The sequence below is a fragment of the Sturnus vulgaris genome, chromosome 13 (genome assembly GCF_052056855.1).
Source record: "Sturnus vulgaris isolate bStuVul1 chromosome 13, bStuVul1.hap1, whole genome shotgun sequence".
Classification (NCBI taxonomy): Eukaryota; Metazoa; Chordata; class Aves; order Passeriformes; family Sturnidae; genus Sturnus; species Sturnus vulgaris.
Window position 1 is genome coordinate 11,061,342 of NC_142255.1, and position 23,056 is coordinate 11,084,397.

A 23,056-nucleotide genomic window follows, 5' to 3' on the forward strand; every position below is an offset into this window, starting at 1 on the left:
ATTGAGCAATGGCAAAGCCATTCCTGCATAAAAGAAAAGAAAGGATAATAGATATCTAATAATCATTTGCTGGGTGCTGAGAAACAGCACAGGCAAACAGTAGTGAGTTGTGCCCTTCAGTGAGACCAGAAGGGTTTGAGTCATGGCTCTGCAAGGAGTGCTTTGAAATGAAGTCTCAGAGCTATTCACAAGCTTCAAAACAAATAATCTCTGTGCTGACGTGTGACATCATGCCTCCAAGGTACAGGGGTCCCAAGGGTGCTGTTAAATGATAGCAGGATGGAGTGCACTTTGTCCTGACATGATGTTTAGATGCAGAAAACAAGCTTTCAAATTGCTGCCATGTCCCTGTGCAGCCTGTGCTGCTGGTTCAGAACAAAGGGGATGTCCAGGTGTTTCAGCTGTTTTTTGCTGAAGCTTTGGCTCTGTGGGCAAAGGGCTGTGGCTTAACTCCACTCAATGCTTTCTCTTGGTGCCTGCTGTGAATATTACTTGTCAAAGTGTCTCATGTTTTCCTTTTTTGCACTTGTTTAACATCTTTAGAACTCTCTTCCCACATTTCCCATGCAAACTTCAGTGGGCTCAGCTCTGCAAACCCTGTGAAGCAAAGGTAGTTGCCTCTTTAGCAAGCAAGGCAACTGAGTTAGGAAAGGCCAGGGAACCCAGAGCCCCTAAGCAAAGAAGCTTTGAGGCCTCTAAATATCTTTGAAGTCCTGGATCTTCAAGCCCTTCCTGTGGTTTAACAGTAAGTGTTAGGCCAAGAAACAGTCTTCTGGTCTTCTCATGTTCCACTTTTTCCCCTCTCTTCCAGCTTCTCTGCTTTCATTTTTCTTCTTAGCTCGTTTGCTAACAGTCTTTGCTTTAACTTCCACTGGCTGAACATCTCCCTCAAACACACAGCCATAATGCTGGGACTAAACTCTGCCTTTCAAACTGACTCTTGGTGCTTAATACAGCTTTTATCACAGGAAAATCTTTTTCTTTCTGGCTCAAAGTGAGCCTGGAGAAATATCTTATAATGGCTGAAAGCCTTTTACAGTGGTAAAACGTGGCAAAAATATGGATACATTGGTATCTACAAGCAGAAGGAGAAGGAAAAAACAATTAACTGAAATGGCTTGTGATCACTGCAGTGCTGCTGGGGCAATGGGAATATGTGTGCAAGGTCTTTGGTACTGTACTCCCACATGCAAAGTGAAGTTCAGGAGTGTTCCCAGGCACCTCTGCCTTTGAGGTTAAGTTAGCAAGCACAAGCAGCTGGGGACACTTGTTGAAATTTGAATCTGCTTTTCTTGGTTTGCTTGCTCCCCCCATCGAGTGGCAAGAGTCATTGCTAGAGCTGGAACTCAGATCAGCCCATGGTAATTAACAGAAATCACTTCAACCTTCTATTACATAGGAACTGAAATAGTGCACCAATACATACAATTTTCAAGAGGAAGCGAGAAAGGTGATTCCTGTCTTGGAAACAAAAGAAGGAATTCAGCCAGTATGTAATTATTCAAGTTGGTCCTGTCTGTATTTAATATTCTAGAGTGGTATTTGATGTAAATCCTTCCCCAGAGTTCATTACATTAGCTCTTAGCTCAACCTGAGCATGCTGAGTGCCAAGTTCAGCATGCAGCATGTTTTATCACCAAGGAGAATGACGTCAACTTGGTGATCCTGCAGCTCCCCAGCTCAGGGGAGGAGGTATGGCTTTGTCTGCAGCCTAAAGATGAAATGAAATATGTTTGATAAGATTTTCTTGGTATTCGCAGTGTAAAACGTGTGAGGAGTATTGCTTTTTACCTCCAGCAAGAACTATCCCTTTTTGCCTAAAAAAAAAAAAAAAAAGAAAAAAAAAAAGGTTACTTTGCTTGTAATATTATTCTACAGAGAAAATGAAATTTTTGCTTTACAGATCCCTAAGCTTTACAAGCAGACCCACAGAGCCCTTTCACAGGTGGGTGAAAGGAGCTGCAGGGAAGCACAGGGGCTTGTGGGCATCCACACCATGGCAAACCCTGACCTTGTCCTGGGGCTGCCTGGCTGCTGCTCAGGGCTCTGCTGAGGATCCTGCTGACTGCCAGGAAATGGGAAGAGAAATGCAGAAAGCAGGTGCTTTCATAAGAGTTTGTCTGTGGTGTTTTTCAGAGATACTGGTCAGAGCTCCTGAGATGCCAGAGCTTCGTCCTCCCAGCCCACTGTGTGCTGAGCTTGGTGAGTCCCAGCAGAGCCAAGTGCCATCGGCCGGCACACGGTCCCAGCACTGTCCCCACCTGGGTGCTGCTGGCTGTCTCTGGTTACTCTAAGTAGGGCAGACTGCAGGGACACAGCGGAATGGGAGTGGTCAGGAACGGGCAGGACGCCCAGCCACCCCTCTGGGACTGCACTGGGAGCGACATAACATCAGACACGGCTTTTGGGGTTAATGAGGGAGAAAGGCTCCAGTTGCTTGAGTACAGACAGTTTTCAGGACATTGTGAGAGCAGAGTCAAGTACTGACAACCTGACACCTGACAACTAAGTCCTAAAAGCGAGCAGCCTCTCCCAGGCCCTCACATTCCACGCTGGCAGACTCGGTGCCAATGTGCTGTCCCCTGTTATGACAGATCTTTGATAAGGCAAGGTCAAAAAGTGCGAAGTTTTAGCTGCTCTGTCATGCTAAGAAAAAAAAAAAAAGCCAAACACCAACCAACCAAACACCACACAAACCCTAAGAACAACAGAAAAAACAAACTACCCAAAGCCTTGTTTTAAAATAAGCTGTTTAAAATAAATAAGTGTTCTTTGAACCACAGCAGAGTACATACCTAACAATGTTTGTTAAGTAAATGTCAGTGACATGTTTAAGTCTGGCTCAGTTGGTACTAGCAAAGTGATATTTGTGTTGCTTTTGTTGTAACAAGAGTCAATCATGTTTGTAGAAGATGATCTGAAAAAAGGGACTTTGGATTTAGGGTTTTGTTTCTTCCATCTGCCTACCAGTAACACCACTTTGGGACTTAGAAGTGAAAGCCCTTCCCAATGCATTGAATTTGGTGAAGTTATACTTACTTCCATTGGCTTAGCTCTGTTCATAATCTGCCTCATGAGTGTTACTTCTTACCCATGGATCCACTTCTTGGATAATTTTGTCTTTCTGAAGGAAATCTATCCTAGGTCTGGTTGCAAATATATGGTCACATTATTATAGTGTGGTAATATACATAGTGCTGTGGCTGAGCAAAGTTCAGACCTACTTCTACCTCTTCTGATCAGAAGCACCCTGAGGTTAGATTTTCTTCTTGTGCTGCAAGCAGAGAGAGCCAGAGAGCCCCACGCAGGCCTGTCTCACTGCTTGGCCACTGTTCTGACCCAGTCATGAGATATTTGCAAACTCCACAGAGGGACTGAGACAGCACCACATGGCCCAAAAGCCAATGGCTCCTTTTCCATTTGCAGGAAAACAAACAACCCCCCCCCCCCAAAACAAACAAAAAACCCCAAACAAACAAAAACCAAACCACCATCAGTTTCTAATTTAAACAGCTGTTTATATATGTATTTATATTTTTATCTATCCTTTAGCCTTTTAAGAGCCAGATATTAACTCTAAGGTTAGTGCACAGAGGAATGCAAAGCAAGAGAACAGGTTATAACAATGATGATGCTGAATTTGAAATTCTCTACCAGAAACAAAGGGGTTTTTTTCTGTAGGACGGGCTGTGAGGAAGTCAGACTGATTCATAAGTGTCCTTTCCAGTTATGTCAATATAAACCATCTCTTTGGGTATGCTCAGAAATTATGGGCTTAAAAAATCCTCACTGTAAACTCCATGCTTCCATGTATGGGAGGCAAAATGTTTATTTTATCAAGCATTTATTACACATACCATGCAATGTATCTGACTCTCACTGCGCAGGCACAATACGCAGTTCTATTAGAGCAGCTTTCACACCAGCACAGGGTCACAAGGCAGGAAGTGTTGGGGTGGCCCCAGGCATCACCTGATGATTCACTTTCCAATATCAGAGAGGGAATCTAAAGGAATTTTGTTTAGAGATTGAGAGAAAACTAGAGTGTATTCAACTGGCTACAAAATACCTCCAAAGTAAGGGAGTTAACCATGCTGCTTTTGGCCCAGCCCAGCCCAGCCTGGATGAGGGCGGCCGTGCAGATGATTTGGGAGCTGTGGAACACCATCTCAGGTGAGGAATAGCAGCTTTGTCCGGCCCCAATCCTGCTGGCGGAGACGCAGGAGCTGCTGAGAGCTGGTGGCTCTCCCTCAGCCTCGCCAGGGCTGTGCTAGCAGCGGGTGTTACTCTCGTGCAGGATCAAGCACACGTTATGGGAAGGAATGGAGATGGACAGGCACTGCAGGTGCTGGAGGCAACAAGTGAGCTGTGTGTGGATGGAGCCATCACTGGGGATAGCCGCTCCATGGCCCAGCCGAGGGCAGGCAGGGCTCAGGTGGGTGCAGAGCTCGGCTTGGTCCGTAACGTCTCGGGGAAAAGCTGCGTTAGCGAGGCCAGGGCTGCGGGAACAGAGCTCCCGCCCCGGGAGAACCTCGAACGACGTCTCCCCGTCCGAGGCGCTTGGAGGGAGGGAGGAAGGCAGTGCCCGCCCTTCTCCCCGCCCTCTGCCAGGGCGCGCCGGACCCAGCCCCGCCGGGCCCGGGAAATGGCGGCGCCACGAGGTGCGGTGTGGGGGCTCATGGCGGCGGGGCCGCGGCCTCGCTCCTCCCGCGGCGGGCTGAGGTGCCCGGGAAAGCGGCGGGGCTCGGCCGCGGCCTCCCGCGCTCGCTCGCACACGGAAAGGCCCCGTCACCGAGCGGCTGGAGCGGCTCCCGTGCGGTGGCGGCGCGGCCCGGCCTGGCCGCGGCTGTGCCCGTGAGCCCCGTGCCCATGCAGGAGCTCCCGCCCGGGGCCCAGGTAAGCGCTGCCCGCTGCCGCCCGGGATGGGCTGCTCGTGCTGTTGGTTTTGTGAGGTAGCCTGGGAGCCACCACTGCGGCCTTTTTGGGGCTGTTGGAGCCGCATCTTAGCGTTGGATCTTACTTAGCTCCATCTGTGGGATGAGCACCCTTTTGGCAGAGAGCGCAGCCCTTCACAGCCATTTGGTGAAAGCAGTTTAGGTGCCAGTATCGCTTCCCTCAGAGCAAAGCAAGTAAAGCTTAAAAAAAAAGCCTGTTTGGAAAAGGTTTAAGTAAGGTGGGCTAGTACAGCTGAGTCCCAGTATATATTGAGCACAGCACCATAAAGGCCATGGTTTAAAGGCCGTGTTGTGTTTTGGACTGGCCCAGGACTGCAGTAGAGTCTGAACGGGAAGCACGGCCTCACTTTTGCATGGTCCCTGGTTGCTTTGCTGTGTGCTGCCAATGAGTGATATTGGTTCCTGTCGGGAAACAGAGGTGGGCTGTAAAAAGATTGAACTGAGTTTGGAGACAGGAATAGGGAACTGCCTTCCTGGTTGAGTGGTTAGGCTCTGCAGTTAATTTAGGAGGGCTCAGTCTGTTCTGAGACTTTTCAGGAGTTTCTTGTGGAGATTCATCTGGAGGACTAAGAAAGTGGAGCCAGTGGCACTATATTGACTCCACTGATACTATCCTCCTACATTAAATGGTGAAAGAACAAGGCCTGCCTGTGAGATAAAAGTCAGGACCTACTTGATCTACCTACAACGTTTAATGGCAGTGAGAAAGAGCAAGTTAAAAGACATGTGTTTCTGTAGTAAAAGGTTGGGTGTGTTTGTTTTAAATCTACATTAAATTGTATTTCAGGGCTATTGTGTTGTCTCTTGTATTTCTGCTTTTGGCATGTCTCACCTGTGTAATTGCTCACAGGCCCTTTGTTCCCGGCTCCAGCACTGGGTGAGGAGGGACACTGGACATGCCTTCGATTACGGTAACCGGTTTGAAAACTGTTTTCAGCCTTAGAAACCTGTGTGAGACCAGTGTGGCCTTCTGAAAGGGCTTCACGTGATGCCCTCCAGTGGCGACAACGTGAATTTGGAAGCACAGGGAATTGGAAAAAGGGATCCTTCTGGTCTGCCCTGAAGGGGTTTGGGCAGCCCTGGCAAAGTCCCCAGATAGCTGCTGGGGGAGGCGTGGTTGAGAGTGTCCTGTCCTTTGGCAGTTCCTGATGCTGCAAGTCCTACAGGGATTTATGGATCACTGCTGCACATGAGGACTGCCTGTGGGCTTCAGCTGGCCAAAGCCAGAGCTTTAGGCATGAGCTTCTGTCCTTTGCAGAGGATGGATTTTGCTGTGTGCCAGTAAATGCCCATAAGGAAGAGGAACAGGAAAAAAAGACCCAACAGGTACCCAACAGGAAAAATGCAGCTTGCAGCACTTAATGTTAGAGACAAGGACAACTCATTTTTAACTGACTGTTGCCTTACCACATTAAGTAGTTCAGCCAGAGTTCCCGTATACAAGCCAGAGATAAGAACTGTGTTTGCCTCATCTGAGATACCTTTCAGTGCAGAGAAATTGATCTCAGATCAAGAGCTCAAAACAGTTCTCCAAGTTGAGTGCTATACCCAGAGTTCCAATAAACTGAATACAGAGACATGCAGAAGTGGTGTGAACTTACAGATTAGTAGACCTGTGCAGTGGAAGTGGTGGCCTCCCTGTAACAGATTTATATTAGAGATTGTTCAGAGCAACAGCTGGTTCTAAGAAACACACATTGTCAAGTTTCCTTTGCTGCATAAATATTTAAATGATGGGGTTTGGATTCCTAAGGGAGGAGAAGCTTGGGCTAGTGCCAACAGGTGCAGCTTTTATTAAACAGAAACATAAAAATTCATTTCCCTTACTGTTTTTACCTAGAAACCAACTGTGTATTTGTTCTTTCTTTCAGATAGTTCTGTCGCAGACTGCTCTGTACTCAGCCACCCGGCCTACATTCTCCAGTAGATTCACCAAGCTGGCAGCATAACAGTGGAGCTGTTTGGTACCTGTGGAGTCCCACTGCAGGGGTGTCTGAGCACCTCGCATTTGGCTCAGAAAAGCTGCCATTGCACAGTCCACCAAGAGGGTTGTGAAGTCCTGGGGACTTGCCAGTTCAGTTCACTAGTTGTAAAGTATTTTGCCACGTTACAGCTATGGTTTAAACACTTGAGAGGAAAGCTGGTGGTGGGGAGAGGAATTGTGGGTTCACCAGCAGCGTTTGTGCATTAGAGGCTCTGTTTGGAGGTTCAGATGTCCTCATACATCTGCTGTGATACCTGTGTGTTACACACTTTCAGGTATCTACTTGAAAATAAGAGTGGGGCTCAGTTCTTGGCTGATACGGGTAAAACATGTTCCAGTGGGGAGAAGTTGGACCCAGAGTCAAGGAGTACATTTAAAGAATGATGCTTTCTCACCACTTCAATCCCCTGCACAGGAGCTGTACCCTAGAGCTGCTCTTCCCTGGGGTGGCCATGCCAGCATCAGCAGGGCAACACTTGGCCACAAGCTGCTCTGCTCACTGGCAGACAAAGCAACTGAAAGTCTCTGGCCTGCTTACAGCAGGTCTGACAAAGCATAGCAACCTTTTCTGCCCTGAAAATATAAATCCTGGTAGGTTAAGAAATGAACCTGTACTGCTATAGCTCACTGTTGCTAAACCCATCTTCTGAGGGTTTTGAAATAGATATTTATGAGCAGATGGTACTAATCACTGCTGTAGTGATATACTCAGCTCCTGGTTTTGTGGTTTCTAAACGCCAGTTTTGGCAAGACTTTTTAAAAGCTATTTGAGAAAGAAAGACAATCTCTTGACACACATCTCTGTGTAAAATTTCTTTAGTTTTGCCAATGGCAGTTGTTTGTAGAGACCCTGCATATTGTAGAGGCCACTGCTTGCTCCTGGCCATTCACTAGAATGGAAACTTGAACCAATGATATTTATAATGAATGTGCAATAAATCTGTGGAAAAGCTGCTTTGTTAATGGCTCTTGATTGAGTTCAAGTATTTTTGACATATATGGATGAAGCTATTCAGAGCTGGCCTGGCCTGCTTGACAGGCAGGGCCTGTGTTGATTGGTGTCTGGAAATGAAACCCAAACAAGGATGTCTCAACTGTGTGCTGGGCCAGAGTCCTTCCAGCCTCACTGGACACCCAGAGCTTCAAGGGCAGAGCATTGGAGTGGAATTCTTCAGTGCTGAGGGGGAAAGCAGATCTCCTGAGTGTGGAGGAAGGATACACCCAAGTGGAGGTGAGCATAGCTAAAAAGAAGCAGCTAAAAATGTTGCTTTAGGTTTTCTATTAGGACAATCAAGCACTGCAAAAAGCCTGCATCTTTTTTTCACTGGGTGAATGAATGACTAGCATTCTGTAAAAATGGCCTGTATTTGAAACTGGAGTGCAGGCTTGGGTATTCCAGAAAGCCTCACTGGGTATGTAGGCACTAACAGCTCACACACGGGAGGTGTATTTGATTATCTTGTGTCACAGACTTCATGTAGCAACAAGAACACTTGATTGGGAGATCAGCTTCATGGCTGGAGTGTTTTCAGCTCCAGCAGCTGTACGGGAATTATGCCGTTTGCTATTTTTGTTTTTCTAGTTTTTAGCTCTTGAGTAGACTCAGGAGTAGAATTAATGATTGCTTTGGAACTGGGGAGTTCCTTAGGCTTTAGGTGAGTATTGGGGGAACCTGTCATCCAGCTGCCACTGCTGTGTGGTGACAGCATCACCTGTGAGAAGGATGGCATCCATTTCTAACGAGAATTCTGGGATGCTGTTAGATCTTGTGATCACAATGGCCTTTTGCTAAGATCTGTAGCAAGAGGATGTAAACTCCTAAGGGCTGAGGCTTGGCAGCTGGTTTGGATCAGGGTTGCTTTGCTCTTGCTAGGGGGAAACGGGTGGTTTATAGCGAGTATGATGGAGCAGTTAATGTTGAAAGAGTGCATTGCTCAGGGCGGATTACATACAGGTGTGGTAGCTGCAGAACACAGGTTTATGGCAGGGCAGTCCATGGGGGTGTTGGAATTCCAGTATGTATCCTTAAGATACCAGGTGTTTCCAGTGCAAAGCAGGGATGGACATAATGCTGGAAGCGTGACTTGAATGTGTGAAGATGCTGGCCAATATCTGCATTGAAAAATGACAGTCTGCAGTTCTCATAGTCCAGCAGGATGCCAATCCTTCTGGGGGGAATAGTAATTCTGATGTCGGGTGTCATCCCGCTGTGCAGGAATTCATACTTGTGCCTGCAGGCAAGAAAAACAAAAGAGCTGAAGGTACCCTGGCTGCTCTCAAAGGGAAGCATTTTGTGCACAGAGGTGCCCAGGTTGCTCATGAGAGTCAAAGGCAATAATGTTAATGCACCAGTGTCCAGGGGAGAGCCAGCAGTGCAGCTGAGGCAAGAGGGGAGCTGGCATTTCTGCAGGCAGGTATGACATACTGGTATAGCTGGGTTTAGCTAGGTATGTAGTTTCTGGATTAAACAGATCTATTACCCTCTGTCTTCCTACTGAGGTTTTGGTAATGTTTACAGCAAAATTCTGCAACTCTGATTTTATTCAGATTTGTTCCTGCAACTGCTTGTTTCAGTGTAACAACGTCTCATTTCAATGAGAATGTACCGCAGAGAGACCCTTCAGCTTGATTGACTAGCATCCTCCCAGAATCAACGGCACTGGGTGCTTTGAAGATGCAAATCTGCAAAAAACAGGTTTTGAAGCAAGGAAATTGGGCAAAATAACCAGTGCCAAATGCTTCTGAAACACCCTAAAAAAGCAGGGAGATTTGCTTAAGTGTTCCAGTATCCTTTTAAGACCAGTTTACAGTGATAGCAGTGGAATGTCAGAGGCCCCAGTGCCTGGTCTCAGCTGATATAAAATTTCTGGTTTCTCTGCTGCCCTGCCTGAAAGTGCAAGAGATGTTCCTGTCAGACCCCTTACCTTGAGGGTGTGATGATGTGCCTCATGCACCAGGATGAGTTATTTGCCCCCAGGTGCCCATGTCTTGGAGTGTTCTCAAAAGCCACACCAGTTCTGTACTCTGTATCTTCCTCAACTTCCACCTCCCAGTAATGCTTTCCTGGAAATGGGATCAGACTGCCCAGGATCGCAATACATCTGTGGGAGACAGGAATATGTGTTTTGACAGGGCCTCTCTAGAATGCTCTTTACAGTGTTTAGATATGTTCAGGTATGTATATAGCTGGACATCACATAGCAATAAACAAAAGCCACTTCTGTCTCCTTAGTAGTGCAATGTGGATTTTTGACTCCAGTGAAATCCCCACGCTGAGGAGCTGACACCCAGCCTGCAGGTTTCTTTGTGACACCTGCCCTGTTTTTACTTGTGGGTAGCTTTGTACAAATGAGTGCCCTGGGCACTTCCAGGAAGATGGAGAACAGCATCCCATAGTGGCTGGGTTTTCTGGGAAAGTTAATGCTTGTTAGAAAAGAGAGTGCTCTGGTGAGCCCCAGCATAGCAGGAGAAAAAAGTCTACAGATTTTGCATTTTCTTTCCAAAGAGCCCAGGGTTCTGAACGTCACTCACCATTAGGAACTGAGCACTGTAACAGCATGAAGTTCCTGGGGCAGCTGGGGAGGAGGGAACCTGTCTACAGTGTTTGGAAAGATTAGGAAGAATTGAACACGGTAGGAGAACTTGTAATATGCTGAGTACTTGGGCCATGAAATGTATGATAGGAACCATGCAGAAAATAATTCTTTTGAAAGATGTGTAGTAGAGACAAAGACAATGTACTACAGAGAGACCCTTCAGCTTGATTTACTGGCAGAGTCTTGGTGTCAAAGGAAATGGGTGCTTTGAAGATGGAAGTCTGCAAAAACACAGGTTCTAAAGAAAGAAAATTGTGCAAAATAACCCACTCCAAATGCTTCTGAAACACTCAGGAGGGCAACGTGAGTCCTGTAAGCTTACACCTCAGCTTTTTCTCAGGAAAAATCCATGGTGTATTAGCTGTCATTGTCAAGGGGGACAGCAGGTTTCAAACACCCACAACTTTTATGTTTCTATGGTAGTGTCTAAAGTTGTAAGTTACAAAGGAAAAGGATGTTGCTGGCAGACACTGAGCTCTTCTAGGCTATGCTGAGAGAGCTGCAGTCATCATTTGGAGGGTCTGTTGTGTGAGGATGGGCACGCACAGCACAATAGCTCTACTCTGCCCCTGCAGCTGCACTTGCTTAGAGCAAATGTACAGTTCATTGCAAGTGCATGTAAATGTCTTGGGAGCAACTTAAACGCTGCTGAAATCAGAACTCAGAGGGGCTGTGTTGCTACAGCTTGAGAAGGAAAAGGAATTATGCAAAATGGATGAGTAAACATCTGTGAATAAAACATGACCATATTAAGGAGAGCTGCAAAGCTACCAAGGCACACCTGAGCTGTGCTGAAGAAGCAACTAGGAAATACATCAGCCACGCAAACTTAAGTAGAGTTGAAAGAAGAGTTTGCCATGGGAGCTTTTTTTTTTCAGTATCTTGATTTGAAGGAGATTTGTGAAAGTTCATAGTGAGACCAAAACCTCAGCCTTTGAATGAGATTACTGCCAGCTTTGGCTGTTTATGTGAACCATAAAAGCATCCCATAGAAGTGGGATGAAATCCCGTTTAAGATTTCCATGATGGCTTTAATGAAAAGGATCACCAGTCTCCCAACTCTTTTCTACCAAGCCCTCTAGTAGCACTGCATTTCCATGGAGGGAATAAAGTGTAGATTTGTATTATCTTGCATTTGCAGATGCCTGTCCTGGTTATATGGTGTTTCTGTGGTTTTGACTGGAAATATGTGTTTTGGCAAGTTTAGTCTCTCACTTCAATGGCAAAGGGCCTAATTCTTTTTTGAAAGTAATACCTGTTGCTTCAAATAGTATCAGTTATATCTTTCAGCAAGAGGTAAGTTTTCAGATCCTTCTCCTTTCCTTAGCATTTGTTATGGCACCTATATACCTGTTCAAATTTAGCTCAGTGTGCCAGACATGTAAGTAGGCTTGTACATAATTGTGGCTGCTGCATCTGTAATCCTATTTAAGAACTTGCATTAATATTCAAGTTCCAAAGAGCAGCTGGAGAGAAGGATTTCAACTCAAAAAGTTAATCAGAGCTGCTGAAAGCCCCATTAGACATTTCCTGGCATCTGTTAAAAGAACCAAATAAATTGAAATGCCCCTGTTTACCTTGTAAAGCTGTTATCATAGACAGGCAGATCACACTCTGGGTTTTCCAGTTCATCACATGAAATGGTAAATCCATCATCTAGAATTGCCAGTAAAGGATGGGCTGTGTCCTCATTAAGGTGGAAGCAGGTGCCTGCAAGAGAAAATGCCTGAGGATAACTCCAGTAACTCCTTAGAACATTACAATTGCAGCAAGGCTGTGATGAAATATTGTTTGGATCCACAAAAATATTCACCAATGCTCTAGAAAGAATCTGTGGCTGACATTCAGAGGACAAGATCATCTTTTTAAAGTTTTTCTAATAAATGGCAATTTTACAGCTTAACACCGTTTAGTTTCAGCCTTGTGAAAAGCAGGGGACCTAGCCTGGTTTTGAACCCTACTAGAGCTCAAAGCTGCAGACATTGTGCAAGAAGTAGCTATTCAAAGATGAGGGTCCTCCTGCAATGGACTGTCTGGTTTCAAGTAATCTGTTTTTAATCACTGAAATGAGAAAGGGGTATTAAAGGACTTTTCATGGCCTCACTCATCCACATAAATGCTGGGCACAGTTTGTAGATAAAGGATCCCTCATGCTTCAGCACCTCCCTTGTCAGAGCAGCCCCCAGAGAGGTAAGTCCAGCCCAAGATAAAAGCGCTTCTGCCTTTCTTCCTGCAGGGACTTCACAGAGCAGGTGTGATGCCCTGGGGCCTGAGGAGCAGCCACGATTGGCACAGCTGCTGTTTGTAGCTGTTGTTTGTTTATCCACCCCAGAAAGGATCAAAGGCCATTCACAGTATTGGAGGTGGGTTCTTGCAGCCGACAGATCAATTTGCATCAGCTGTTCGCTTAATGTAGACTCCGAGAAGATAAATCTCCCCATGGTAATCCCAAATGAAATCATTATAATCAAACTGCAAGTTACTTCATTGCAAATACAATACAAACAATGACAGGGCAATTACAGGCATGTGCTGCTAAAAACAAACACATGCTGTGCAAACAGAATGGGCAATTTCAAATATTGAGTTTGATTTAAACAGTTGGAATACACAAAAGTGGTGGTAACACAATGAGAGTCTTCCTCTCCAGGGATTTAAGGACAAGCATTTCTTTTCTGTGGTGTCACTGCTGTGTGGCAGACAGGTTTTTTACTGAAACATAACTTTGTGTGGTCATCTTGCTGAATAAATACAATTTTCAAATGTCTCACAGAAGGTAAGGGTGGAAGAGACACAGATAAGGTTTGAACACATCCATGAGTAGCAGGGGAGATTTGAGATGAGCAGTGAAGTTGCAGTGTCATTGCAGCAGTGATGAAGGTGAGCACTGATATCTGCTAAATGGCTCTAGAAATTGCTGTCTCAGCCATAATTTCCAGCAGCAGCTTCATTACATGGTAATCTCTGAACTAAAATCACACTACAACTTTCCTCATTGGTGTTTCAGTACTTTGCAGGCTGGCAATATACATGGGTGTTGAGTTGCCACTGTCTTTTAAAATGTTTAGAAATTAGTAACTTCCAAGTATCAAATGTACGAGACAGCAATAATACAAATTACAGAGCTAAAGCAATGCACTCATTGTTACAAGAAGTTGGTCTTTTAATTCCTAAAAGGTTACCAGGTGTGTAATTAGATGTAAGAGATTAAGACCTGGTCCAGAGGCCATTGAAAGCAGCAGGAATCTTTCTGTTAAGTCAATAGATACTACAGATAGGCTGCTGGAGTTGTTCCAAGCTGTACAGTACCTGTGGTGTGTATCAGGACAGGGTCACTTCTTTCACTGGAGCCACCCAGGTTGTGGGCTCTGACACAGATGTGATACTTTTGTGTTGGCTGGAGGTGAATTAGGACTTCACAGTTAGGGATCCCAACAATAGATCTACAGAAGACAAATCCATAATGATAGAAAATGGTAGGGTAGAAAACAAAGCTAGGCCTTTGAAATTATTTTTCTGAGCAACAAAGAAGAAATTACACTTCAACTTGTCTTGTAACCAATCAACATTTTACCTTGTACAGTTGTCAGTAGCAGGGCAAGAGCGAGTCTGTGACAGACTGCAGATTTTTACATTTGCTTCTGCTCTTTTCCCATACCCATAATTCTCATATAGTAATTTTTGATTTACATTTTACAACCAATTTTACTAAGAGGATTGTTTGTAAATGTAAATTCGCCAGAAGGTCACAGGTCCTTTCTTAGTCCTATCTGATGCCACACGATTGAAATGTCATCTCTACAGGTCATGGGCTCAATAGAAGAGTAACTCACTCAGTAATAATATCATCATTTTCTTCATCTGTCAGCTTGGACAATTCAACCGTGTAGGAATCAACAGGGTTGATGTCTCTGGATTCCCAGCACACCAGAACTGCATTTTCACAGCTTTGGATCTTTTTATTCTTTATGATAGGTGGTGAAGGAGCTAAAAAGTAGGCAAAAGAACAATTCTAAGCTGTTGGTTGAAGATGTTTGCAAACAACATAGTTTGAAGACAAAAAAAATAGAAAAATGTTGTTTACTAATCCTATATAAAGAACTCTGCTTCCCCAATAAACAGCAGGTAGAGTGATTAACAGTGCTATTTAAAGATTTCATTTAGACTATAAAGGTCCCAAATAATTAAACAGAGAAGTAACATAAAGACTGATTACACAACTGTTTTCTATCTGTTCTTATCTTTGTCATAAAGGTGCCTCTCTGCTCTGAGATGTCAAAGACATCTGGAGCAAGCACTCGAAGGTCTTACACTGACTTGCTCAATCTGATGTCAGGATTTCACACAACGTCCTAGACTGAACTGCAGTTAAAAAAACCCAGCATATCAGGTGAATCCACAAAATAGCTATAGGCCAATAAAAGGAGAGCTGGGATTCATCTGGCAGAACCAAGAAACTTGAACCTTATTCACAGCTGGTCTACATGCTCGCATTTAAAATTAAGTTATTTTGTCTCTCTGCTTCTGTCTCTTCCATTCTAAAACAGGGACAGTTGGCATGATAGGCTCTCCAAATAAAAGTAGGGAATTACCAAGCAGTCAGTAGACTTACATCAGAAGAAAGAAAGTGCCCAGAAAGCATTACTGACATAAAATTCAGAGATGATTTTGAATTTCACTATGAAGGTTACAAAGTCATATGAATAAAATATTCTTACCTGTTACATAAACTGCTCTTTCACTTGGTGGACTGATACCGGAGGCATTTAAAGCACTGACCCAAAATTCATACTGTGTATTTGGCAACAGGTCAGTAATGGTGCAGTATGTTTCTTTGACTTTTAGTGTATGCTCTGAAATGACAACAACAAAGAATTTACGGTGCCTTTACACAGTTGCCCACTCTTCCCCAAAGCTGCATCACACAGTGGAGTTGGGGTGCATTGTTTTGGGTGCTGAGTTCAAGACAGCTCCTTTTGCTCCACACCCTTTGATTAGCTGTCAGGCAGTTTCACAATGCTTTCCTCTAAAGCAGCATAAATCAGATGGGACAAGAGCTGAGGCTATTTTACTGCTCATTTCTCATTCTTCATCTTATAAAATTTGGATAGTTTCTGCTTTTCTTTCTCAACTGGCCACTGACACTCTACTGGCTTCCACTTTTGAAGGTTCTACAAGAGCAGGATTAGCAAAGGCAGCTTTGTCACAAGGCTGGGACATTTTGGTTCTGTGGTTCTTTGTGTGCCTGTGGATCTTAGGGAATTACAGCCTATTATTAGCACTAAGATAAGTTGTAAAATCATCTGGGGATTTCAGTGGAAGTGATGATTTGCTCTTTAAAAATACTGTGCTCTGCTATGGATGCAGCTCATGCGTTCTAATGCAGTGCCCACCCTCCAGAAATCCTTGTGACTCCATCCACTGACCCCTTCCCATTCCTGCTATCCCTGCTGCTGCCATGTCCTGTCTTTGCCCCTGTGAGGGGTCCTGCTGCAGCTGGCAGCAGGGTAGACGTGGCAGGGGAAGAGGGACAAAGCAGATGGTGGCAGATATGACAGTTTTGGTGGCAGACAGAGTGCACAAGACATGCAGAGGCACTTTGGCATCAGCTGGTTTTGCCAATGGAGGGCTGAGGTGTCCCACTGAGCCCAAGCTCCCTTACCTGCTTGCCCATCACTGTGCCTCTCGTTGCTCACTGGTTTGTAGCACAGCTGGTAGCACTCCACAGTGTCATCTGAGAACAGGCCCCAGCAAACTCTCAGTGAAGTGCCAGTTGCTGCATTGGGAGCCTGGGGATTGATCACAGGGGCACAAGGAGCTGCAGATGGAAAACCAGGTCAGTTTTTGAATGTATAATCATGGTTTGTTGTACCTCTCTTCTCACAAAGGTATTTGCAAAAAGCCTTGGCACTGAATAGGGTCATATTCCTCCATTCCTCCCACATGGAGAAAAGTCAAGGAGCTGATTCTGAAAACAGTTGCAGATAATAATCAAGTCACTGGTGTGTGAGGACTAGTCTTGCTTCAAATCAAAGTCAAAACAACAAAATAAAGTAGTCTCAGCCTACCCCTCCTCTGTAAACTCCAGCTCCCCTGCTCTGAGGGCTGCTCCAGTGAGCCCAACATCTGCCACGCCAGCACTGCTGCCAGCCACCCTGGGCATCAGAGGAAAGCTGTAGAGCAGGGGGGCATCAACACAAGCAAACTAGTACCAAATACTGTTTTAATGTTAAGAAAACACAGTATTGAGTGTAAAAAAAGAATAATGTTCTTTCTGACCATTTGTGATGCATCAGAAAATATTTATCATTTTAGGAGTTTTTTTAGTTATTCAAAATTCGTTTATGTAGTGCTGTTTCCTGTGGATTATGGGGAGAAAATGCTTGCTAAAAATCAGAGGAATAAGTCACTGAAATCTGTTTATCAAGAGAAGCTGTGTAAGTTATTTAAAGCAGTCTGGGGTTCCTCTCTATTTTGCTCAAGCAACTACAAGGTAAGACAAGTTATCACCGACTAAGCATGTCTGACCCCTCAATAAAAGTGGGTAATCTTCATGAGTCTTCTAGGAAATCATTCAGCAAAAGTGAGGAAGTCACAATTTAGCAGTAATTTTGGTCATTTTATATTGAAAACAAATGGAAAAAAAAATCCAAAAATATCTTCCAGTGTGTCTGTATATACAGGTAAATTAAAAAAAAAAAAAAAAACTAAGGAAAACTAGGGAGAACTAAATTCTGCTTTTGCAGATCTCCTTTTAAAGAAGTAATGTTTAATACATGTCCTTACTCAAATGTAAATAGGTGTGAAATAATGATCAGTTAGGGAGAGAGTACCTGGAATAGTATTAATGGAGTTCATTAGTTGTTCAACTTCAGAGACATCTATGACTCTCTCTTCAAAGTCTGGCAGGGTTGAAAGCTCTAAATCCACTTCTTTCTTTAAGAATTCTTCCAGCCTGTAATTGTAGGGGAAAAAATAATATCTAATTGGAAGTACCATAGTGTTGGAGATATCTGTGATGCCTATTTATAAGAGAAGAAGAACAGCAGACTCCAAATTAACATCTCTTTCCTTAAAACACCGTTTTCATAGCTGTACAAGCTCAGTCTCCTCATGCCTATAGCTTGGAGATACGTGGCCATCAGTGCTGCAAGATGACAAAGAGAGCTGGCTGCTGCTGGGGCTGAGGACCACCCTTGTGTGCCCTGCTCCTGCAGGAGCTGCCTGTGCACACCGAGCAGGGAGTGAGGTACCCTGTTAGCTCCATAACTTTCATTATTTTGAATCTACACTATTGCTAATTCATGACCTCGTGGCTCTAGGTGTTGTAAATTTGAAAAAAAAGAATATCCTTTCTCTGTGTTTTCATGAACAATAACAGTCAATTAAGAGGGTTTTTTTGCATATGATTTAGTGCGCCCTAAGACTTCTTCTAATTGGTCCAAGATTTTTCAGTATTTGTTTTGAGCTCCCCCAGCTTGACTTTCTAGCCCACCATATTAATGCATAAATAAGCCTGTTACAGTATATTTAGGGAGCTCAGTTTTAGTCTCATTTAGATCCAGAGTGTTTCTTTCAAGAGCTGTAACAATCCTGTTCCTCAGTGAAATTAGTTCCTTATGACTAAACTGAAAACACTAATTTATTCAGGCTCTAACTCTCCTTTTGGATTTCTTGAAATTGGATACAAACAAGTGTTGATTGTTAAGTTTCTTAGAGCAACTTTTTCTGATGCACTTTAAAACAAAAAATTCTAAATATTTCAATAGCTCTGGTGGCTTAGACAACATTTGTGTGCCTGAACAAAGTCCAGAACGCGCAAGCATCTCCAATAACCTGTCCAATTAGCAGGAAGAAATGTGACACAAAATCCCAGAGTGTGATACTACCTGTCAACCATGGTTACTGCTGCCTGTTGGAAAAAAAAGAGAGAGTGTTAGAGGTAGAAAAGTTCATAGTCAGACTACATCATGCTGTTCATCTGTCTTACATAAATTGCCCCAAATGCAGCCCTTGAAGTAATTTGCTCTCATCCAACTCTGAGATAAAAGGCAGCCCTTTCTATTCAAATGGACAGATCTTGGCTGAATTTACAGTAAGATAATGAGCAATATCATGTAGTCATCAGTGTCTGCCCACCTAGACTTTAGACTGATTCCTCCCTTGGCTGTCTGAAGTGCCAACAGATCCCTCACCAACAGAAACCAAAATCAGCTGGGCAAAAGAACTCAGTGAAATGCTCTGTGCTGGAGGGAGTCTGAGCAGTGTATGTAACTGGAAGACAGAGGTACAGTCCCAGGAGAAACCTAAGCAGCTGAGAACTCATGACCAACATTCATTTCTTGATGAATTCTTAGGGACAATGTAAAACTGTTTACAGGCTAAGGAGAAAATAAGTTTATTTCAGAGATGCAGAGGAATGGGGAAAGTCAGCTCATGTGAAAAACTCAGCAGGTTGGAGTCACAGCAAACTGAGCAACTGGAGTGCACTGGAGATGTTATGAGATTTGTTGTCCAATTCAGAAGTTACTGTCACTGTGCTATAGAAATGCTCCCACCCACCTTAGTCACAAGGTAACCTGAGCTGTGAGAGAAATCACTCACCATCAGTGAAAATTCTGATTTTTTTCCAATTATTTTTCTACCTGCCAAAGAAAAACACCTTCTTGACACCACCTCAAGAGTGGGATTTCATCCATCACTTTGCAGGAACTCTTGACGTATTTCAGCTGAACTTTCCTCCAAAATGAGCAAAAAAAGGAAACATCTTCCTAAGTGATTACATCAGCCTGCCTGCTGTGAGCCCGGAATAGAGCAAGAGAGCTGAGCCTGCACAAGGCAAGGAACAGTAAGTGCTTCCAGAGTTTCCCCAGATAAGCACTTCAGCAAGATATCTTCTCTCTGAACCCCAGTGACTCACAAATCAATGAGCATCCAAATTACAAACTTCTGCTTCTGCATCTTGCCTGCATTGTGTTGCCCTACTAAGTCAAAACCACCATGCCAAGCACTTAGAGCAGTGACAGCACCATAGACTGAGCATCCCAAATTCTCCCTAGCAATAAAGGCTGCTTAGGACTTCTCAGATGGAGACTACTTGCAAGCAGCAAAAAGCACTTTGACAGTTAAAGCTCTTTACCTTCATAAATTCAGCTTTGTCATTCTCCAGGAAAAGCTCCTGGGTTTCATCTGTCAGCTCCTTGCAGGTGTCAAGATGTTTCCCACAACTGACCAGCTGCTCATACAGAGCTTCCAGCTTCTGCCTCTTCTCTTCTCCCAGTGCTTCCAGCTGCTCTTCATACTTCTGTGCAAGCACTTGCACTGCATCGTTGTAATGCACCTCAAAGTTCTGTTCCTGCCTCCCAAAATTTTCCTGCAAGGTATTTGAGGGTTTGTACCTTGGCATCAAGCCTGATCCACAGGTCATGCAGAGGAAAATCTTACTCTGGTTTGCCTAAACTTCTCCCTACTACAGAGGTAACATGTCATGATTTAATTCCCAAAACTAGGACACAGTACCAGTACACAGAAGCTGTAATTTGACTTACGTGCATTTTTAGGGGTTTACTCTGATCATTCACACCCACCGAAGCACAAAAGTGTTGGATTTTGTTCCAGATATGACAGCAACAGAAATTTCAACAGGAATGATGTAAGGCAACCTAAACCCAGGGAGCACAACTAGGATATATCCTAGCCATAATCTCACAAGCATTTCTACCAACGCAGTCGAGCTCATCCTTCCATGATAGAAACCATGGCAACTCAGTGGGATCCATGGATTTGTGCTGAGGGAGCTGGGCAGCTAATGCTGGTATCCTCACTCACAGCTGGAGAAAGCATTAGGAAGTAAGATTTAAGGAGCAGGCAAGTCTTTACTGCCAGCAGCTGCCCACTGTTCAGGCACCGATGTCCTCCTGTGCCACATGCAGCAGAGAAAAGACTGTAGTGCCTTGAGTTATTGCTTCAGTTTGAACTTGCTGGCAGCTGACCTCCTTCCCCTGGGGCCAAGCTGACAGCAGCCGAGTGGGAGCACAACTCTTGAAGTCATCGGCTTGAAGCAGCTGGTCCAAGGATTTGCCTGGATCTGAGACTTCTGTGAATGAAGCTGAGGGAGCACAAGCGCTGAACTCTGGATGGACTAGTTAGATCACAGCTCTTTGGCCATTTAAAACTAACATGATCTGCGTGGGGGTCACTTTATTTCTGAATGCAAATTTCTGTGCATATTATAAGTGTGGTTTTACTAGCCCACTTAAAAAATCTTTAGGATGAGTTTTCCTGAGTACTTCAGTCCAGACAAACCGCAAGATAACTCTGGACTCTGTTACTGTAAGTACTCACCTCATTAGCAACTGAACAGTATGAATGTCAGTATGACTGTCAGAACTGTTTAACCCCCTTACCATAAATTTAGCCCAAGTGAAAATGCCTTACCTCTACAGTGATGAAGATTTCCTCCAAATGGCTGGCAACATTTTCCATCTGAGCAATCTGTTCCTCCAACCTGCACATGTTTTTATGGATCTCCTCCTATAAAATACCCAGTGTGATTCTTACTATGTCTGAAGACTGTTTTAGAGGCACCCAGTACACCTGTGTTACTCTCACCTTTTCACTTTCCAGGGCACTGGGGAGCTGAGCAACCTCGTGATCCTTGTGTTCACCAAATAGTTTGTCAAAAGCTCGGATTGGTATCTTGCAGGTAGAACAAAAAACATCTGCTGCTTCTTCCTCTTCCTCCTCTTCCTCCTCCTCACTGACAGCCTGACTGTTCCATTCCTCTGACATGCCGCCACTGCTTAGCCCCCCTCTGGACCATATGTTGCTCTCAGCCTCATCATCTGCTCTGGCTTTGCTCTGATTTTCACCTTGAGAAACCTCATCAGGAAGTCCTTGTTGCTTTGTGCTCTGATTTGGATCTTTCACTGAAGGGCTGCTTTTTGATGTGTTATATATGGAGCCTTGTGATCCTGCTTTTTCTGTGCGAGCAGGTGGCCATCTGCTCTCCACCTTCTCCAGATGTCCTCCAAGAAGCTCAAGCTCTTTTTCTCTATCCTCATCAAGTCCATACATCTTAGCCAACTCTGCAACCTCCTTTTCCAAGTCATAGCCAACTTCTTGTGGGCGCTGAACTTTTTCACTACTCAATGTAGATTCCCTTGTATCCCCCAGAGATCTGTCTCCTCGACCAGAGAGCTCTTCAGGAAAGATATCAAACCTCTCCTTTGATCCATAAAGATCCATGTGATAAAATACCAAACCTTCAGTCTCAGGGTCACTAGACTCTGGGACTGGTGGGGAAGCTGAATGATCCTGTGACTGGCTGCTAGTCTCATAGCCTCTCGTGCTGCCAGATCTGGATGACATTGGTGTCCTCGGGGAGGCTTTTGAGATGATGAGTCTCAAGCTTGTAAAAGACAAGAAGGATCTTTAGCTACATACTTAGATATCAGGATTGAGTTTTTCTTGCTTAAAAGTATATAGATAGAATAGATTTGGCTGAGGACTGCTCAGGCCCTGGAGGTAGACATGGGAAAGACAAAAGTCAGTAGCTTTGCTCTATGAGTGAAGCTTCTGAAGGGAAGCCACAGGAATCTTGTTTTCTTCTCACCTCAGTGCAATGCTCAGAGAGCTCAGAGAGCTCAGAGAACTGTCTCTACTGTGCATCCTCTTTTGTGAGTACCTCATCTGTGACCCTGATGCCTGATTTCCCAACTGTAGAGTAGTCCTGTCCTCAGACAAACACTGTGACTGTGCTTCAGGCATAGTTAGTGCTGTTCTGTGCAATTGGAAATGGCCTGGTTTGAAGCCTGCTCACCCTTCAGCTGCTGTCAAGCATGTTTTCTGAACTGTCAGTCAGGCATAATGTAGAATGTCCTCTGTTGTGACCACTGATGCCACAGAACACACTAGCAAATGCCCTGAAAAGTCCTGTTCTGCATTTTTCAAGTTGCCATTCTTAACACTGAAACTTGAGTCCAGGTCGTGGGTCCTTTCTAAAAAATACCACAGACAAAATATACTGCCCTTTGGGGCTTCTCATGTGCTGTGGAAAATGCACATTTTAACATATAAAGCATCCAGTAACTACGGAGCAAGGCAGGCCACTGACCTCTGGACTGAGAGATGCCTGCTCTGACCCAAACCTTGCACATTTTGTCTATTCTGTGCAAGGAGGGAGGTGTGAAGACAGCATGTGCAGATGACATGCAAAGCTGTACCATAAAGCAGATACACGTGGGACAACATTAAAACTGCAAAGGCAATTTTAATGCTGATTCCCCAAGCCCACTCTTTCCAACCAGCATGTATCAACAGCAGTGAAATATTGCCAGTACAGAGTCAGAGCTCTCTCTGAGCTGAAATGTCTCCACAGCCCTCCACTGCTCACCAGCATGAATGGAATCACAGCTACAAAACTACTCAGATCAACTTTATCAGCAGTTTAGTACCACAAGCAAAAGACTTCACAGAAAGATTTCAGCTGAATATCAATTAACCTGTAATCCTAGGTAAAT

The 23,056-nt window shown here is 44.5% G+C and overlaps 2 protein-coding genes and 1 non-coding gene across 7 annotated transcripts in view; 2 read left to right on the forward strand and 1 right to left on the reverse strand.

Moving 5' to 3' along the window:
• Window positions 1-7,891, forward strand: part of PDE8A (phosphodiesterase 8A) — a 155,458-nt gene extending 147,567 nt beyond the window's left edge. For 3 of the 5 annotated variants that reach the window (XM_014887716.2, XM_088172556.1, XM_014887715.2), the window contains exons 24-27: window positions 2,137-2,202; window positions 4,110-4,173; window positions 4,298-4,435; window positions 5,806-7,891. The gene's annotated coding sequence lies outside the window, so the exon portion shown is untranslated. The remainder of the gene's footprint in view (window positions 1-2,136; window positions 2,203-4,109; window positions 4,174-4,297; window positions 4,436-5,805) is intronic. The other 2 variants (XM_088172555.1, XM_088172554.1) reach the window with 2 other exon arrangements.
• On the forward strand, window positions 5,514-5,645 carry LOC148222242 (small Cajal body-specific RNA 15). The gene has a single exon (XR_015806632.1).
• Window positions 7,892-7,979: 88 nt separating the features above from the next.
• FSD2 (fibronectin type III and SPRY domain containing 2) lies at window positions 7,980-21,928 on the reverse strand. The gene is made up of 12 exons (XM_014887718.2): window positions 21,147-21,928; window positions 20,973-21,068; window positions 19,675-19,908; window positions 18,425-18,447; window positions 17,369-17,490; window positions 16,198-16,353; window positions 15,254-15,388; window positions 14,369-14,522; window positions 13,845-13,978; window positions 12,113-12,245; window positions 9,864-10,040; window positions 7,980-9,170 (listed from the first exon to the last, which is right to left on the reverse strand). Exons 1-12 carry the CDS (start codon window positions 21,903-21,905, stop codon window positions 8,918-8,920), a joined length of 2,376 nt encoding a protein of 791 aa, XP_014743204.2. The 5' UTR covers window positions 21,906-21,928; the 3' UTR covers window positions 7,980-8,917.
• Between the last annotated feature and the right edge of the window lie 1,128 nt (window positions 21,929-23,056).

Coding starts and splice junctions, on each gene's coding strand:
- FSD2 (XM_014887718.2), bottom strand. CDS start 21,905: ATGTCATCCAGATCTGGCAGCACGAGAGGCTATGAGACTAGCAGCCAG. Junction 15,389..16,197: donor GCACAGTGATGGGCAAGCAG/GTAAGGGAGCTT, acceptor TTGTCATTTCAG/AGCATACACTAAAAGTCAAA. Junction 9,171..9,863: donor CACATCATCACACCCTCAAG/GTAAGGGGTCTG, acceptor TCTTGCCTGCAG/GCACAAGTATGAATTCCTGC.